This window comes from Sceloporus occidentalis, unplaced genomic scaffold (assembly GCF_023333645.1).
Source record: "Sceloporus occidentalis isolate IW3139 unplaced genomic scaffold, rSceOcc1.0.p SCAF_79, whole genome shotgun sequence".
In the NCBI taxonomy this organism is placed as follows: Eukaryota; Metazoa; Chordata; class Lepidosauria; order Squamata; family Phrynosomatidae; genus Sceloporus; species Sceloporus occidentalis.
In genome coordinates, this window is record NW_028317059.1 from 1,859,495 (window position 1) to 1,880,587 (window position 21,093).

At 38.8% G+C, this 21,093-nt stretch overlaps 1 protein-coding gene across 1 annotated transcript; it reads left to right on the forward strand.

Moving 5' to 3' along the window:
- Window positions 1-9,203: 9,203 nt before the first annotated feature.
- Window positions 9,204-20,573, forward strand: LOC149285383 (guanine nucleotide-binding protein G(t) subunit alpha). The gene is made up of 8 exons (XM_089495433.1): window positions 9,204-9,309; window positions 12,497-12,539; window positions 12,871-13,012; window positions 16,517-16,674; window positions 18,383-18,511; window positions 19,033-19,162; window positions 19,421-19,574; window positions 20,383-20,573. Exons 1-8 carry the CDS (start codon window positions 9,204-9,206, stop codon window positions 20,571-20,573), a joined length of 1,053 nt encoding a protein of 350 aa, XP_089351559.1.
- Window positions 20,574-21,093: the final 520 nt, after the last annotated feature.

The window sequence follows — 21,093 nt, forward strand, 5'->3', positions numbered from 1 at the left end:
ATGTATCATCAATTTTCCATAGGAAAAAAATGAATACACTTTATTTTGTGTTGACTAAACAGCACTAGATGTTGTATAAACGGCATTTCTTGCTGTATTATGGGAAATTGCATTTTTGGATTATTGGTTTCCTCAGGGCACCAAAGCACGAAAAGAGAATTACGGGAAGGTGGAATATCTACTGAGACGCACCTCTTTTTCTGTAGCTGTCTGACAGCTGACGGGCTGCAGACATGTGCAGATGATGCCAACAGTGCACCGTTATCTCAGTACTTCTTCAGTTAGGATTGCTCATTTCAGCATAGAACCTCTATCGATCTAGGCTAAAAGTAAGCCTCTCAGTGCAGGATTAGGAAACAGCTCTTGTCTCCAAGCAGACAGATCTTGTCACCATGAGAAAGTATATTGGAAGTACAAGCTGCTTTCTCAAAATGTTGGGAGTATACTAAAAATAACTTTTCCAAATCATACATATACATTTTTAAGGAGGATTGGGTGGAGAAGCTAATATTTTTTTCTAGAAAGTATGTTTATACATGAGGATCTGCACATTGAGAAGGGATTACCCAGATTACCAATATGCCAAAAGGCAGTCCTGAAGATAAGAATTATTCTCTGCAGACTCCCTCCTTATAGTTTACCAGCGATTTGAATATAAAGAGAACTTTGGTTATAATGGTTCTGTCTCCATGTGTATTTTTAATGTACTTTCTTTCAGTTTAGCAAATATTTGTAGCAATGCATATGGAGAAGGAAAAGCATCAATGAGGAAGGATCTGGCATAGATGCAATACCATAGCTGCCGCTATTGAGCAATTTGGGTTGGGCACAAAGGAAACCCAACTAATGAGGTGATAGCAAACACATACTTTATACTTTGTGTAGTTAATAAAGTTGTGTTATTCTCTGGGTGTTTAGCCTAGGGGACAATCTCCCTTTTTATGAGACCCACTGAGAGATTTAGGGAGATTGGTTGGGAATAATGAGGCTGGGTCATTATTAATGACATAGGGGCACGTTCTGGTGGAGTTGCGAGTGTTGCCTGGGATACTTAGCCCCAGATGTTTAATGTGCACGCAGGGGGCAATGACCTTGCTTCAGACAGGTTCATGGAGCTCTTTCATGCCATGCACTGTAATTTACTATACTTGTCTTGTTCACTTAAGAGGGTATTAATGATGTGATCCAATATTGCTGTTAGGCTGTGTACATAGCAATTGGAAATATATAAATAACAATCATGTCAAACTTAAAGAAGTTCTATGGGAAAATAATGTTTTTCTTTGAACACTAAAGGGATGCACATGTGAGCTAGATGGTCCTTTAAATTTATGTGGTGTCTCCCTTGAATGATTCATGTGGGATTCTGTAGAACCTCTTCATATCTACCCCCCTCAACACACACAGTATTTTCCATGTAGATGTGTTCAGGCGCACATTCATAGAAATGTACTTACAAAGTACTTTGATATGCATTTTATGGTAATTTGGTGAGGCAGCTTGGGACATTCTACTTCATACATTCATACTCACTTTAAAAATAGTGAGATATTCAATAATGTAGTTTGGTAATAAATCAAAATGGGTTTTATTTAATTTTGTTCCAATGCATTTCCTTTATCTACATTTCTGAGTGCTGCCATTGTTATCAGTCTTGTAATAATTTGGGTGACATTTCCTGCTCAAACACCACACTGGTATGGCTCTTTATGGCAATGAGATGAAGTCCTGTTTAACTAATGAAGTTCTCTCCCCCTGTGTGTTTAAGAGAGAGGTATTCTATGGTATAGGGTCAGTCTGGTCTAGTAATTATAAAATTATAGGCCCCCCTTTTTTTTGCAAAATAAACATATATCATGTACAACAGGCTGGTCAAAACTAGATTGACAGACTAGATGTGCCTAATGGTCCTTATCTGTGGTCAGATTCTATGTTTCTACGTAAACATCAGGCCAGACATGAGTCCTTAATATATAGACAATTTTAATCACCGAGGAACCACCAGCAGGCTTAAATTAGTTTGGTAGTTCCCTTTAGCTGTCCCTTGGAAAGACTCACCATTGCATGAGTGTATGTTGACAGGATGAACCAAGACCTCCCCTGCTTACGCTATGCTATGTGTTAGGGTAAAGGGCTCATAATTTTATAGTTACTAGACCCAACTGACCCTATACCATAGAATGCCTCTGTCTTAATCACACAGGGGCAGAGAACTTCATTAGACAAACAGAAAGTGGCCAAAATGCTTCCATTAAAACAGTTGTCCATTGGTATTGGTAGTGCTGTGGGTCATAGAAGAAGATAGTTATTGTTATTATTGGCTAGGTAGAGATCACCATGTTATACTAATAATGAGAGTTTATACAGCATCCCAGAAGGGTTATTGTTTCCATCCATTTAATTTACGGCAATCTTAGCAGAGGTTGAGATAATTTTTATTTTATTGAACTCTTGGAGGAAGGTGGCACTTAATGATTAATGTACCTGTAACATTTCTGACAACAGTAATTATTTTCTGCTAGAGGAAATGTGCTGGAAATGGGGTCTCAACATGGGATAACTTTGAGCTGCTATGCTAATAATTCCACAAAAAGGCCTGACATACACACTTGCAATTCTGAAATTAGAGCATAGACTGTAGAATATGCTCTGCATTAGGACTGTACACTTCATAATAAACTGAGTGATTAGTGGCATCCATGGACTGGGGGACATAATGGAAAATCTATTATATCATTGTTTTTATGAAAAACAAATAATGAGATGCTGAATTGCAAGAATAAACATTGAATGCATTTTATTGTTAGATATTCTGTTAATAAACAGCACTACTGCCACCTAGTGTCTTATTGGAGTGTTACAGTGTTTACCTTTATCCCACCTAATACATTTTAGGCCAATATTACCTGATTAGCTAATAAATTTACACTCAATTTAAGTCAACGAGGCTTGGTTCCAATTAATTTGGCTATAGACTTATGATGAATACTGACACTTTACAAAGAAATAGCATGCTTAGCCAGATACAAGCCGAGCATATTCCGCATTTCACAAACAGTAAGTCAACAATGTCCTATGCTACTGACAAAAGTCCCAACTATTGTATTTGGCCACCTAAGAGTAACAGGCCCACAAGCTGTGTGAGCCACAGACGTGACTCTCAAATGTGTAAAACATGCATACCCCACTTTAAGGACACTCGCGAGTAAGGACATAGTTGCAGCACAACCATTCCCCCATATATATATATATGCTCTTATGAGGATGGGCACATAACATGATGCCAGTCCGTTAGTTCATCTTTTGAACATCTTTTGCCATTCGTTTGAGCATTTCGTGTTTTGTGTTGAAAATGACCTGAAGATTGCAGTGCATGCATTGATAAGTGAAAAAAGGTAGTGCTTCATTTTACATACATGCTCTGGACCACATGCTGTACGATAATGTGGGGATGCCTGTAGGTGTTTGATTGCCTTTGATCATTTATCAGATGTAAGACAGAAACATTTCATATGGGCTATACATGAACATCCGGTGTCGTCAGACGCTGATCTTTGTAGGCCCAAGGAAGAACTAAAGAGACCTGGAATTTATTGAGATGGGCAGGGATTAGGAAGAAACGTAAAATATCACCTTTAAGGTGTCTTTGTGTATTTCCCACATAACACAAGGATACAAGATTACTTTGGGTACAAACTATGCTCCTCTGTACCTATCATCTAGTTACCCTATATGGACAAAAGTATTTGGACACACCTCTTAATTATTCAATTCAGATTATTCAATCAGACCCATTGCCGCAAGTGCATAAATTCAAGCACCTAGCCATGCAGTCTGCATTTACGAACGTAAAAAAAATGGGTTGTTCTGAAGAGCTCAGTGAATTCCAGAGTGGTTCTGTGATAGGATACCATCTTTGCAATAAATATTTTGTGAAATTTCATCCCTGCTAGATATTCTACGGTCAACTGTAATAGATATTACTGGTAAGTGGAAGCGTTTAGGAACAGCAGCGAGTCAACCACAAAACAAAAGAAAAAGAGATACTCCAAAATCTCGTGGAAAGTCTTACCAGTAGAGTGGAAGCTGTTATAGCTGCAAAAGGGGGGACCAGCTACATATTAACATCTATGTAGTTAGAATCCAATGTTATAAAAGTCCCTTTTGGTGTAATGGCCAGGTGTCCCAATACTTTTGTCTGTATAGTATATGTTTGTTGGAAGGTAATGTGTTAACAAGGACTCATGCTCTCCTGGTGGTTTTGTCCTAATGTGTAGTCATACAACATTTTTGAATTAATACTAGGTGAACCTGTTCCAAATGACTCATGGCTTTAACTAAGATTCTACCTGACAGGTATAATAGGTTATAACAAAAATGGTCTGCTGGCCCATCAGTAGAATGTAGAAGAGCTTTTGCTAAACACTGGATTTATTACATCATTCCCTGCAAGTCTGTTGTCAATAAGTATCCTTCCCAATAGAAGGTTTTAATTGTCATCAGCTAGTTATTATACAGCTTGCATGTGTATTATTTTTAATAAACACAATTTTCAAAAATGAGCAGTGTCTCCCACATTGTCCAATACCTGCTTCCAATGCCAATTCCAATATTACTAATATTGTATATCCCTGTCTTCTGTCTTTAACCAGTTTAATTTATACATTGTGAAGAAATGAAATATTACAACACAACACAACAGAAAAGGATGAAAGAATTGTGGAGATAAGTAAATACTTTTTGTAGCAAGTGTGGTAGGTACAAGCAAGTGCCTTAAAGCAAAGGTTGCAGAGAGTGAATACTGTAGGAACATCAAAGAATCCTTGGCATAGAAGTAAGTCTGTCCCTAGTAGAACATTTTAAATTAATTCTGAACTAGTTTAGTTTAGACTGCCAAGATGAGCCAACATGCTTTGATCTGGTGTCAAATTTTCATCTATATAAAATAAATAATACATCAAATACACATTAAAGTTAAATTAAATATTTTTACTGGTCACAAGTCATAGCTGAGAAATCAATGGATACACAGAAAAATCTGATGCATCTCATTCTTCTTACAGTGCAAAATAAAGTATTCTGTCCTACGCAGATGAGTTACCAAGTGCTGACGAAGAAAGCATGGTATGTGTGAATACAAGAAAGCATATCTCTTTTTTTACAAGGGAGATCTTTGATCTCTTCAAATGATGTATTCACACTTTGTAGGACTGTGCCAAGCCGTTACAGCCTCCATAATATGAAGCAAATGGGGCTGCAAGGCTTTAAGATGCAGAGAGGTGGAATATGACATCATATCCCAGTGCTTAGCAGTGAAATGAAAAACAAAATACTGTCTGCGCTTCTCACCCTAATAAAGTTGGCAACAAATATATAAACATAATATAAATGAGAGGTTTTGGTTATATGAATTGGCCAAAGCATAATTAAGCTCACCCGCCACGTCAAGGCACACTCTCGATAGGGCGAGAACCTACTCTCACCTCCTGCATAGTGGGCACACAAAGCAGTTTATACTGCTACCAAAACCTTATTAATGTGTTGGGGGAGGTGCAATTAAACCTCCTCCCATTTAACCCCTGGACAGCAAGCTGCAACCAGACTGATGAGGAGCCAACAACCTCAAATATGTGCAAACAGGGAAAAGAAAAAATGTCGGTGCGCTAAGCTAGTCTCAGGCTCAAATAATACAAATGTATAATATGAGGCCTACCAAACAGTGTGAGCATGCTGCAAATACAGTGTGTTGGCTGTACAATGTATACAAAAAACAAAATACTGTCTGCACTTCTCACCCTAATAAAGTTGGCAACAAATATATAAACATAATATAAATGAGAGGTTTTGGTTTTATGAATTGGCCAAAGCATAATTAAGCTCACCCGCCACGTCAAGGTTGTATACATTGTACAGCCAACACACTGTATTTGCAGCATGCTCACACTGTTTGGTAGGCCTCATATTATACATTTGTATTATTTGAGCCTGAGACTAGCTTAGCGCACCGACATTTTTTCTTTTCCCTTAGCAGTGAATTGACATCAGCAGAGGAGGCAGCCCCTATCCATTTCACCATAGAAGACTGCATATTTTGAAGTACTTTGCAATATGAATTCTTGCCTATGAGGGGTATACCGACCCTTCTGTTGCAGCTCAAGAGCTGCAGTGCATCTGACTCCCCCTTTAAAGAGCAAAACAGGAGACACAGAGAGAGAGAGAGAGAGAGAGAGAGAGGAGAAGGAGGGAAAGAAAAAGAAGTAGGGGAGGGGAGAAAAGAAGGAGATAGAGGGAGATAGAAGGTGGTTAGAGAGATTGAGAAAAAGAGAGAAAGAAGGTAGGGAAGGAGAGTGGGAGAAAAGGAAGAGAGAGAGAAGAAGAAAATGGGGTGATAGATGAAAGAGAAAGAAGAAGAAAGCGATAAAGGGGAAAAGAGCTTTTTCCCTACATCATTTTAATGATGGTCACATCCGCTAGTATGTTAAAATGAATCATAAGAATCAGGTAAACAGGAAGTCAAGATGGCTGCTCTCTGTCACACATAAACTAGGTTTCTAGTAAATTTACTTTGTAAACACTATGATGTAAGTTTATTTATATGGAAAATGTGCCATACTGGCTTTAATGTTAGAACATGTGACTAATCAACAAACATCTTACCTCATCGTCATCCTTCCCACGCTGTGATATTGGGTAGGCAAGAGTTTGCTTGAAAAAAGTTAATTTAAGTAAAACTGAAACCTCTCACAGCTGGTTATAGGGTACCTCTCATTTATATTATGTTTATATATTTGTTGCCAACTTTATTAGGGTAAGAAGCATAGACAGTTTTTGTTTTTTGTATAGTGTACCCAGCCCAGAAAATATCAGAGGTCTCTATGTCAATTCAATGGCGGGCCAAGAATTGTCATTGTTCAAACCATCAATTAGTCACTGTAATGTAGCACTACCCTGGCTAGCGTTGAAGACATTAAGTGCTGACAGGACCCAGGAGCTATAATGGCCAAATTGTAATTTAGCGGATTTGGGTCCTAGAGGTTATCAACACAATTATTAATTTGACATTCAAAGGGTTATATAGCTGCAAAGTTACTGAGGTTGCAAAAGGTTCACCAAATTCTGCAAGTGTGCAATTTTTTCATAAACTGATTCTCCAACTCCTATACCTTACTTAGTTTATTTCAGTGTCTGGCTGCAATCTGGATACGCATGTACATCAGTAGCAGCTGCAGCTGGACCTAAAGTGCCAAGGCTGCCTTTTCCTCCTCAGCCCAGTCCTGATTCCTGCTACCTTATATTTTATTTGATTTATTTGATGTCCCTCTCCATTCCTCTCTAGCCTCATATCTGTGCTGTCCCAAACTTAATCCGTGTACAGTAAAAGATGTATGTCAGTACAGCTCCCTCTTGTGGTCACAACCAGAAACTACTGTGCAGCACAAGAGGTTACCAGAATAGCAGATAAAATACTAGACAGGAAAGATATCATCTTTTCAGATAGAAAAACATAGTTGGCAACTGTCCCATTTCAGCTGCAGCAGTTACGCCAAAACCATCTAAATCCTGCTCGACAGCCGTCCTCCCCTACTTCAAATAGGACAGACCACTGGTATTTAGTAGAATAAAAACTGCCCAATGTGAATTCAATGCTTAAAAAATGGTTACAAACTAATCTTTAGCACGCACACAGTCCATGATAGATCTATGATTAATCAACCATGTTAATGAATTAGATGTGACTAAATAGATGCCATTGAAGCCATCTTTGCACACTGCTCTAGTTATTTCATGTAAACTATAGAAAATAATAATAAAATGAAGAACATGGCATTCTAGCTAGTCTAGGGTGTAGAAGTGCAAAGGTATTCTAAGTGTCTGCGGCTGGTAATGGACAGAAACAGATGGGTAGTTCATTTCATTAGCTTCAATGGAACATTACCCATCACAGCTTTTATCATACATTACAAAATGACTTATTTGTGAGACCTACTTTTTTCAATCAATGTAATTGTTTGCAGATATTTAGTTCAAAAGTAAGGGAGTATTAGACTTGTGGAAAAAAAGTGGAAAACAATAGTCAATTTCCCAGGGACATTGCAGCTTGTAGTCAATAAAAGTTTTGATACTTAGAATTCCTTTGTATACATAACCCTTACAGACTGTTGCTTGCAGTGGGATATCAATCAGGGGTCTAACATGTAGCCCAAGAGTACAAGTGGCCATTGGTCTTGGGGGGCCTCTGGGCACCTTGATCCACACAGGGGCCTTGCAGTGCCCGCATTGCTCTTAATTACTTTTGGATTAGGTATTTCCCATCATTTGCCTGTTACAAATTGCATATTAGTATAATTGCTTTTGAGATAGTTTGTTTAAATCTTAACCTCATGGAAACAGACATCAGTGACAGTACGTGGCAATGCCAGTATTATCTAATCAATTTCATTTTCTCAAGTTATCTTCCTTCTTCTCATGCCACCCTCACAAAGGCTACTGGAATCAATCAACAATAATTAGTAACTATATAGTATATACAGTACAAATAGAGAGTTCCCTGAATAAATATATGTCTTATTCCGGGGACTGTCCCCTAAAGCAAGGGCTATCTAGTTACCCTACCTTTGTCAGCTTTAGAAATACAACATTGACATTAAAGAGACGAGTCTCTTCAAACTACTATATATGTATTAATTGCAGAAGCCTCAGCCTATAATAATTTATTTTTCAATTGTAAACAACATATCGGTAAAGCAACATGCATGGACTAAGAATGTCGGTGGAAATGTGTCAGTTCTGTTTGCAGGATGCAGATGGCTCACTATAAATCTCTCCTCTCTGGACTCAGCGTATACAGAGATTTAAGATAAACCTCTTCTGTGGATAAGGATACCTATGTGTCCGGGATATACACTTCAGCTGAGCTCAGCATCTCCCACACCTGCTCAGCCCCTATACCTGTCCTTGGCCAGCATAGGCTACAGACAGTCACCTGACTACTTGGGGGTGTAAAATCCAGTTGGGAATTAGAACAGATCGGATTTGGGAGAGGGCAGGGTGAGAGGACTCATTCCACCATTAGTCCAAGTGGTGGTAACACAGGCAGTTTGACTCACCAACTCCCTGTCCCTCTGTAAAAGGAAACCCCATTTTCAAAGTAGCCAAGAGGAGCAGTCTAGGGACATACATCTCCCCCCTAGGGAAACGGGAAGATGGGAGCTGGAGCTAGTGCAGAAGAAAAGCATTCTCGAGAATTGGAGAAGAAGCTGAAGGAAGATGCTGAGAAAGATGCCAGAACAGTCAAACTGCTCCTCCTGGGTGAGTATCTCACTGGCAATATCTTTACCTGTTAGCACACGCACACAGATAGCAAGGGAAACCATATTCACTCAAAAGAGTCAACGGCAGACAAATTGCAAATTAATTGCTGTAAGTGAGAAATATTTAATTTCAATTTACAAACTAAGCATTGTGGAGAGCAAACACCAGTGGTTTCCCTGCTGAGGTTATAAGGTGAGAGGAAATTGGAATCATAAAAAGGGAGAAATTGACCAAAGAGAATGGTCCTGTCACTGGGTGAACTCAGTTCTGTTTTCAATGCTGGATGTTGAACCTTCCCCAGTCCAGATAAAAGATGAATTTCACATTTTGGGTAACACTGTCATTTAACACATATGGAACTTGTAAAAATCTTTACATTTTTACTAAAATACATTTAAATGCCCAAGTTTTTGAGAGTACATGAAAGACACATCAAGAATTTAAGAAAACGAAAATGGCTGAGCATTCTCTTTATTTGCGCCGTATCTCTATTATGCATATTTTTGGATCCAAAATGCTGATACTGGATTTTTTAAATATTTAATCATCGGGATATAAGGAGAAACATGTCTTAAGCGTATACAGTTATGATATCAATGAGCTGATACTATAGGTGGTAGTGATCGATATAGATGAATAAAGTATTGTATTTTAATGTATTTTATGTTAATTTCATATAGGGCTTGGAAAATTGATTTTATAAATAATAGAAATAAGGGATTAACAAGAAATAGGGTATGCTGTCCAACAATATCTGAAGCGTATATTATTTTTTTCCATACACTTTTATAGTTCCAGTAGAGCCTCTGCCTGAATTTATCATTTTTGAAACTCTTTGCTCTGTTCATAACATGCTTTTACTGGTTGGTTATTCTACAAGTAGGGCAATATACAAAAACCCAAGACTTAAATAAATAGAATAAGCAAGTTGGAATAGGGGAGGAAAAAACCTACCAGCTGATCCCAGATCTGCATCTTATCCCATTAAAGCTGCCATGCTTCAGTAAGCAGAGCCTTAATCCTAGCAGCCTAGACAGGTAGAAGGTCGGCTGGGTAATCTCTGTAGGACAAGAATAAACGGAAGAAAGAAGGCTCTGTATAATAAACAAAGTGGCATCATACCCGTAAATATACCATGGCTTGGCAGTGTAGGTCACTGAACAGTGAAAACAATGTCACAGGTCTAACACATAATGCAATATGCTGCCACTTACACAAACACTTTGAAGCTATCCCTTCAAGACAACCAATGCTTTTGTGACTGCCAGATCTTGTTGGACTATGGTGTCAATCATTGAGACCACTGATTGGCTATTGCTATGTCACTTCTCCACAATGAGTACAGTAGGAACTCTCATCCACCAATTGTGTGAGGCTAAGATGGGGGTCACTTTATAAAGTTAAGTCTTTTTTTCCCCTAGATTCTGTTTAGAAAATTATATTTTTTAAAATACCTCTTGTAATTTTTAACAGTCCTTCCACCTTTAAGATCCTTTAGCAGATAAGGTTAAAATAAACAATTATATAACACATTTCAAACTCTGTAAATGCGTTATTAGTAGACAGTTAATATCAGTGATATCAGTGATCTAATTTTACTGTATGCGGTCTATTTTACAATCTAAAGCACAACTGGCCATGAACTCTGTGGAATAAACTGCAATTTAAGAAATATATCTGACAAGTCCTAAATAATTGTGATATAGCTGGCTATTTAATAGATATTACATGGACTGGATAAAATCACTGTGAAAAATAATTATACCATCACTGTGGCATGAGTACTACATTAATGTGGTTGTTGTCAGATTTCTGGGAGGTCACATTATCGTGGTGGTGGTGGCAGCAGTGGACCATTCAAACATTTGATTTACATTTGATTTACCAGGATAACATTTCTTATATCGGCAATCTCATGAAAGGAAAATACAGTTTTCTGTTTGTAGTTTGCCATGTAGTAGGTGTCAATTTCGAGCTCAATTATAGCCTAAAGTCAGTTCTGGAGTTGAGATACAATTTTTAAAATAAAAAATGCTCTTTTTAATAAACAGAAGTACCGTAATGTCATTATATGACATTATATGGTATATTGTTGCAAAATGTTACGATGCGACAGAGTTGTGTTACTTTAACTACTTACCTGGATCTCCCTGTTACATATTACCATTTGATACTAGGAAGCATGTCCTGTTCCTACATAATGTACTAATCGTTTTCCCTATACCTCCAAACCAATTGTACTACATATGTTTATAAGAAAACCCAGTTAAAAGAGCCATCTCCTTTTGTCAGCAGGGTTTACACCAGACCTTAAAGCCATCAGATTGCCATGTCAAAATAAACAAAAAGAAAAAATACATACTCCCCGTACTATTGGAGTTGGATTCACTGGTAGATAAATGTATAATACCTCTCTGAATAAATATAAGACTTAACTTTTATGTATTCCCGTAAAAGCAGAGAAAGAAGAGGAATAAATAAGGTGTATGACACTGGCCTAATAATCTAGACTGAGTCTCTAATAGGAGCAGTGTTGGGACTGATAGGATAGGGTATATATCAATTTTAACGTTACGCTCTACCTAATTTTTTATGTTTATGGTTTAAACAGTCCATCTCTCGTATTAGAGGTTCACTCATAGAGACTATTAGGCCCGTGTCATACATATTATTTATTTCTCAGATTTTAAGTACATTATTAAAAGTTATATTTATTCAGTGAGAATGCCATGTCATCAAGAAAGGATTTCCCCTAATTACATAAAATCAATGAAGCAGATAGCAAAACAAAAGTATTAAGCGGTTGCTCCGAAAATCACATACTATTAAACCAGGCAGCTACACAGTGTGATTAATCTGACTGGCTATATATTTAGGTTATAGGACCGGAATCACAATGTAAACCCTGTGATGACATCAGGAGCTCCAACTATTATTGCAATTCTGGGTGAATGCATTGCATATGTTTGTACAACATATTTCGTCCTGTCATAATAAAAGGCATTATAGCATCTAGAATGAAGTATGTGCTTACTATAGTAATAAAATAAAATAACGAATTTTATGCAAATCTGTATATTTACGAAACTGTTGCTGCATGATGTGAACAGTACCTCATCCCATACATATCATGTGAACCAATTCTAAATGCTCTACAGCTTTTCTCACTCTGTTTGGGTTACAGGAGCTGGTGAGTCTGGGAAAAGCACCATTGTAAAACAGATGAAGTGAGTATAGCATACATCTTCTAATAATCACAATTACAAAGTTCCGCTCTGTCTAACCAAAGTTCCACAATGTCTGTTTTACCCAAAGGCACAAGATACCTACTTCTTGCCTAGAACTCATTGTACCCAGGAGTACTCCCTCTTATGTAGATGCACTTCATGTCCCTTCTTCTCCAGAGTGTCTCAATCCCCCCCAGCTTCCCTTTTCTATGAAAACTAATGCAAATGTTTACCATTTTTTTTTAAACATTTCCATCACTCCTATTATTTATTACCCCACTCATGCTACTCCTCTACACAAAACTTCTTCTCTTCTCTCTCTTACTCTTAGAATTATACATCAGGATGGTTACTCCCTTGAGGAATGCATGGAGTTTATCACCATTATAAATGGGAACACTCTCCAGTCAATGCTTGCTATTGTGAGAGCCATGAACACACTGAATATCCAATATGGAGATCCTGCTCGACAGGTAAGATATCCGTATGTATGTATGTATGTATACTTCTTTCTTGCCTTCACTGGGCAGGGCCAAGCCTAGGGTCAGTGACGCCTGAGTGCAAAAAATGTTTTAGGCCCCCAGGTGGATGTGACAATATTGCCTTAACAAACATAACCCCTCTAACCACATGCATTTTCTATGGCAACTACTCCACCTCTTTGGGCCCTCGACTTTACCATATAACATATCACTCACTTCCCACAATGCCAGCTCTGCCCCCATCCGTCGCTCTGACTTTTAAGCTATTATGATGATATTAGATATTAGAACTGCAGAGCGTTAAAAAAAATAATAGTAAAACAAATTTCCCCAAAATTAAGAATATATAACAGATCAACACATTCCATTTTTATGGTATAAACAAAGTTAGAATAAAAACCAAATAGAAAACTACCCAAGTGCGATCAACTTAAAAATGCACATTTGTATTCACTGACCCACATAGTTTGCATAGTTCACAGGTCACTCACCCTAAAGACCAGCTCCAGCACCTGGATTGCATGCATATGACTTGCCCCAGCACACAGATTGAGCACCACTACAATCACCCAGCACCAAGGAGGGTGGCGGCAGGAAGTGGAGGAAAGAGGGGAGAGCAGTTGCTGAAAACTTTTTCATGAGCGACTTCTCGGTGCCCCTTTCTCTCTGCTATCTGGGTGCTGTGCGCCCCGTGCACCTGCCTTGGTGCTGCCCTGCCACTGGGACACCTATATGTGAAATACATCAAACAATAAGAAGTAGCTATATAAGTAAGCACTGTTGAGCAGGGAACTAACAGCAGTTTCTATTTACATTTTATTGTCATCAATGTATGCCTGCTTTTTCAGTGACATGTACAATTAATGCAATTTTTGGAGGGAGAAAGGGAGGGAGAAAAAAAGGGAGGGTGAGAGAAAGGGAGGGAGGGAGAGATAAAGGGAGAAAAGAAGGGAGAGAGAGTGAAAGGGATGGAGGGAGGTAGAAAGGGAGGGAGCGAGGAAGGGAGAGAGGGAGGGAGGAAAAAAGAGAGAAAGGGAGGGAGAGAGAAAGGGACAGAGAGAGAGAGAGAGAGAGAGAAGGGGAGGAAGAGTGAGTGAGTGAGTGAGTGAGAAAGGATTAGTAAGTGTGAGAGTGATGGGAGTTTTACTGTACTATTGCCAATGTCTTGTTCAGTGTATAGTGGTGGGAGTTATGTTGTACTGCCATCAGTACCTGACTCAGTATGTAGTGATGGGAGCTTTGCTAAAAGTAGATCATAACTTCCATCACTTTATACTGAGCCAGACATTGCATTATATGAATGTATATGGTGCAAGCAGATTCCGTAGCGATGTTACATTTAGTCATTAAAACTAAAAATCACATAACAAACCAACACAAAAGGAGAAGAGGGCCCTGTTCCTGAGAGTTTATATCTAGTTGACGGTGGTACAGCATAAATCCTATCACTATATACCACCGTCAATATCTGTCTCAGGGTGACCACATCGGCCATGTTTTCCAGGACATGTATAAGTTTTTCATATTGATGACACAGGTAAAGTGCTGCCTTGCAGTATGTGGGATGTATAGACTCATGGAAGGGAAAGAATTAGTCAGTTATACGTCATCCATACTGAAGGGCAGCACTTTATCTGGTCTGGTCAGCAATATATAAAAATTATGTGTCCTGGAAAACATGGCTGATGTGGTCACCCTAGTCTCAGTATATAATGATAGCAGTTATCATGTACCACTGTCAATGTCTGGCTCAGTGTATAGTGATAGTAGTTATGCTGTTCCACTGTAATGTCTGGCTCAGTATATAATGATAGCAGTTATGCTGTACCACCATCAAAGTCTGAGTCAGTATATAATGATAGAAGTTATGCTGTACCACTGTCAATGTCTGGCTCAGTGTATAGTGATAGGATTTATGCCGTAGCACCGTCAATGTCTGCCTCAGTATATAATGATAGCAGTTATGCAGTTTTAAAGTGTGTGTGTGTAGGGGGTACCATATAGAGGATCCACCCGAGGTGCCAAATACTCTAGGTACGCCCCTGGTTTTGGGTACCCTGTGGAAGGCCACTGTCAGGTACCTACCTCTCGCAGCCGCTGCACCTCTGAGGCACGCACTAGGAGAGGATGGCATGGTCACATTGTGGGGTTTCAGTCCTCCTCGTGGCGGCGGTTGTCTTCCTCCTCCCCCAGTTCTTCACTCCCTGCGTCCTCACAGTGCTTCCTCCTTAACCCCTTCAGCTATTGAACAAGCAGGGGGCAGAGCTGCAGGGAAGGTGTCCTAAAAAAACCACCCCTGAAACCATGATGGCCGTGCTCAGGTATCCAGAGCTGCTTCAGTGCACTGTGTGTCTCCCTGCTGCTGTTTTCCTGTCCCTTTTGTACCTCGCTTTTTGACCCGGTTTGTTGCACCATTTTTGCCCTCTTGTCTGCCGCCTGCCTCTGACCCTTGGACCGTGACCTGGATTACTCTTGTTTGCCGCCTGCCTCTGACCCTTTGGACCGTGACCTGGATTTCTCTTTTTTGCTGCCTGCCTCTGACCCTTGGACGGTGACCTGGATTACTCTTGTTTGCTGCCTGCTTCTGACCCTTGGACCGTGACCTGGATTGCTTTTTGTTTGCCGCTGACCCATTATCATTTGGACTGGTTTTTCCTTATCAGTTACCATTATTTGATACTTCCCCAATTGCCTCCAGTCTTCTCTTGCATAACGGGTTCCTACACCTGATACCTACCCAGAGTGTTACAGCCACACAGTACTGGTAGACTTCCTTATGAAATAAACAGTGATAATTTGGAAGAGGATAACAAATGTATGTATATATAGAGATTTCAGAAAGCACGTCATATCAAATGAGCAGATAGATGAAGCATGCTTGACCCTAATAGGCCCCCGATTCTGGTCCTCAAAAACTGTATGCTTCAGGCATTTTGTATCTTCTCAAGTCAGCACATAGTGTTTGTTTAATCAGTTCCTTATAGTTTTACGCCAATCCACTTGTCATAATAAGGCCATGCTGGGAATTTGTCAGGATATTCTTCACTGTTGGGGGTCCTTTAGGAACAAAGTTTGGGAATAATGCTCTAGACACTTAATCTTACAAATCATAACAAGTGAAAATGCATTTCACACCGGGGGCTTGGTCACAGATATGCTGACATAAGATCAGCAGAAGCTCTCTTTTATAGAATTTATGCATCTAGTTGCATTTATGACTGTTCTAGATTAGTGCCTAGGTCTCACTAGGTAATGCACATAATTATAGGTATCGATATTGGTTCATTGTTTACACTAATCCACAAATCCCAGTCTTTTTCGACAGCTTCCCATGTGGACAATCCTCAATTGCAAAAACTATATTCTATGGATCTTCTAAAAATCTGCTAACTAAAATGGTTAGACTAAGTCCTGTGGAGGCAGATGAGTACTCGACTGCTGACTGGGCCAAGGGACCATAACATGTGTTTCTGATAACGTGTTTCTTATATTCAGGATGATGCCCGTAAACTCATGCACCTGGCAGACACCATTGATGAAGGTTCCATGCCTAAGGAGATGGCTGATATCATTGGGCGCCTATGGAAGGACTCAGGCATCCAAGCTTGCTTTGATCGTGCTTCTGAATATCAGCTCAACGATTCAGCTGGATAGTAAGGCATTATTATAGTAGCTGATTTGCTTTTTTGCAATGCCACCCTATTCAAAGCTTCAAAGAAAGCAAAGCCAGTAAAAAGCTTCCATTGCTTGTTCAATTAACACACAAAATCACTGGAGAGCAGGCAACTTTTAGCCAGCAGGGCAAGTCCAGTCAAACAGCAAGCAGCCTAGCCATATAGAGCTCATTCAGTGACCCATCTATAACTTAATCGGTGGAAAATGGGTTAGCTATTCAGCTACCTGTCTATACTACCTGTCATACTAATTAATTATGCTGTGGCATATAATAGTCGTGACAGCTAATGCATTGCTACATTGAAAGCAACACAAAATCAGTACTCCTAAATAATTAAATGGTGAGTGAGGATATGAGCCGATCTGAAATCACTTGCATTCTGGACCATCACATAATGTGTCTAACAATTTGGCTAACAAGGCACACAACACACATTATCTATACTGTCAATGCCTAGAAAATTCATAAAATTGAGCACAGCTAAGATCCAGCCATGAACGGAAAAACAATCTACACATACATGTTGCTACAGTGTGTACCCTCACAAAAGTGGGAAAAAAAGAGAAAAATCTACTCGTACTGGTCCAAAATATAAAAAAATATTATGGTGGAAATTGCCTTCTTGATCTAATGCCATCCTTCATCTGCTCAGACCCTTCAAATAAATACATGTCCTCACAGTGACGTTAAGCGCACATCAAATACTCTTACTAGGATAAACATTGCACGTTATTAGAGGAATTATTCAATATCTAGCTCTCACATATATATTGTTTTATATTGAAATATATTAAAATATATTTAAATATACCCATGGATGAAAAACTAAGTACACCTTATGATTCAATAGCTTGTTGAGCCACCTTTAGCAGCAATTATGAAAGCAGTGTGCTTAGTTTTTCACACATGGCTTCTCCATTTTGGATTTATTTTCATAGATTAAATCATGACTCTGTGTAATAAATCATGTGTTGTTGTTCATCTGAGGTTGTATTTACCTAAGTTTTAGACCTGCTAAGGAACAGATGATTGTTATTATGTCCGGATATATAAAACCATAGAATTCACAGACGGGGTACTTCCTTTTTATACAACTGTATTTGTGATATCTAGATTTACATCATTTTATATTAAAAGTACATATTTAATTTATTATTTACTTTCAATATGCTCCCCGTTATAGTTTTTCCCCAGAATCAGACTTTTGTTATGTGGGCACTACCGTTTGTGCTATGTCACTCAATGTTTGAATAGCCAGAACCCTTCATTCCAGCCTCTGTAGGGAGCAGCTTTACAGAACATGAGAGCAGCAAGGGGCAGTTTAAACATGCCAAAGAAAATCCCTTTGAGATCAGATGTAACCTTTATACAGACTAAAATACTGATTATTTCTAAATGAACTGAAGACATAAAGCAACCAATTATTTACAAAGACTGTCTTTGGGTAATTGAAAACCTGGTATTCATTTAAGGTTACCCGATAAAGCCACTTGTGCACAGTAAACCAACAAGCAAACAATAAAAAATATTGGATATTGACATAAGGGATAAAATTTGAATAAGGCCCACACCTTGATGCTCTCTTCTCTCAATTATGTATGTACAAAACTCCTGTCTCAATGATAACATCAGGTGGGCTCTGAAACACAAATTGTTTGGATATTCAGTTTTTCTCTCTTCTTCAGTTACCTGAATGATCTAGACAGGCTGGTGGCCCCTGGCTATGTCCCGACTGAGCAGGATGTACTGAGGTCCAGAGTCAAGACCACCGGTATCATTGAGACCAATTTTGGCCTCAAAGATCTCAACTTTAGGTAACAGCAATAATCTGTCAATCCTTTGTATGTAATACTATGATACCCCTGTACAGTAATATTCTTTTATAATCCTGCATTGCATTGTAATACTGTGCTAACACAAGATGGACTATTTAACCTTCTCTTTTAAATCCTGTCATGACACATAGATAATCTCTCCCAGACACGAAGTACCTTATTCTAAGCCTGCCCTGAAAATCCTGTCCTGCGACTCTAAGAAACAAAAAACTCTACAAGGCATCATTTTGACCCAGACTGTGTTTCGCAAAGCTTGACATCTTTGATCTCTGGGTCAGAGAACAGTCAATGGTCATGGTACTACAACAGAATGTAGAACAACAGACTTTTTTGTTCTGTTTTCACATTATTTTTTTAGTTGAAACTGAGTATTCCTCTTTACACCCTTCTTCACATTCACAATTTTATGCCGAACACAAGCTATATCTGCACATCATGCCAATCCTTTCCTGAAATGTTTCTCTTATGTTAACTGTCATTGAATCGGTCAATTTTAACAGAATGTTTGATGTGGGTGGACAGCGCTCTGAACGTAAGAAGTGGATTCATTGCTTTGAAGGGGTGACCTGTATCATCTTCATCGCTGCACTGAGTGCATATGACATGGTCCTTGTGGAGGACGATGAAGTGGTAAGTATGTGGACGATAAGGAAGAAAACCACAATCATCAACAAATAGTTACTTGGAAGGAAAATATGAAAAATCTAAAAATGGTGTTTTAACTGAAGACCAAAATATACACCATATTCAGAAAGTACAATGTACAGAGAGAGTTATGCTTCAAACCGCATAACTGCCTTATAAACAAACATAAAACCGCTTAGTTAACAATGAGAATTGAAGCATACAGAGTAGATCTTAACTACTGCCTCACTCATATTCCAACAGAACCGCATGCATGAAAGTCTGCATCTCTTCAACAGTATCTGTAACCATCGTTACTTTGCAACAACCTCCATTGTACTCTTCCTTAACAAGAAAGATGTATTCACACAGAAGATCAAGAAAGCCCATCTGAGTATTTGCTTCCCAGATTATGATGGTGAGTCTAGGGTTTATTGTCAACACTTATTATCCATACCCTCCAGAATAAATGTAATTCTTCTTACCCTCACCTACAGAGCCCTTAAGAACTCTTCACAGTCCTATATCTCTACACTCCTATACAAATACTCCCCTAACCGCCCTCTTTATTCATCTCATCAACTGCGTCTCTCTTCTACTGTCATTACCTCTTCCCACTCCCATATTCAGGATTTCACCCGTGCTGTACCACTTCTCTGGATTTCCCTTCCCTGTTCCGTCAGACTTTCTCCCTCGTATACGACTTTCAAAAGCTCTCTGAAAAAAACAAAACCTTTTTCGAGAAGCGTGCAACCTTTCTTCCTAACACTCTCAGCCAGCATCCTATCCAAGCCATCTGAATACAGTCTCTACCAACTCATCCCCATTTAAGCAGTCCTCTCCTACTGTTTCACTTCCCCCTCAACCACCAACTAGATTGTAAGCCACCAAGAGCAAAGCCCTCTTCTCCTTTTGTACCGGTTTTTATTGTGTGTTATTTTAAATTATTTTTAAACAGCACTACAGAATCTGCTTGCGCTAAATAAATAAATGTAATATAATGTAATGTAATTTACTCTCCTATTTGCTGTCTCTCTTTACGCAGCATAGCAAAATAACTGGAATATATTGCAGGAATATGGGGGGATTCCAAAGAATTTGGGGTTTGCTTTACCTATATTAGTAAATTCTTCATAACATTTTTTAATAGTTATTTATTATTATTTATTCATTATTTATTATTATTATTATTATTATTATTATTATTATTATTCATGTTTACATAGGGACAAACACATATGAGGATGCTGGTAATTATATCAAGACACAGTTCCTGGAATTGAATATGCGACGAGATGTGAAGGAGATTTACAGTCACATGACCTGCGCCACAGATACAGAGAATGTCAAGTTTGTGTTTGATGCGGTCACAGACATTATCATCAAAGAAAACCTGAAGGACTGCGGCCTGTTCTAAGGAGGTACAAAATAACCTAAAAACAATACCCCTAACACAGTTTTCTAGTTACCCAGACCAAAAAATATATCTGCCAATACAGACAGGCACTAAAAAATCTAAGAGCAATGCTATGATTAGGTTCACTAGTACAATATCCATATTCTGGAGGTTTCAGGGGTTCAGCTGCTACTAGTCAAGAAGTCCAAAAGGCATGAAAGCTCAGCACCCCTCTTACTTCTTTACTGGTTGAACTTTCCTTATCTAACTCTAATGCTAACATTCCTTCAACAGCTTCCCTCAATGTTAATGGTGCAATCATCTCTTGTCTCCAACATTTCATTAACCCTCCACATCTATTCTGTTTAAACAATTGCGGTTTCCATCTTAAAAAAATTGTCTGCATTTGCCCCTAAAACAAGATACTGCTAAGGCTCCTGACTTTATTTTCCAAAGATCTTCATAGCGGTTGTCCTACTTACATCTCCTCACTCATCTCTAAATACACTCCCCAGTTTCTCTGCTTATCTGATGATCTCCA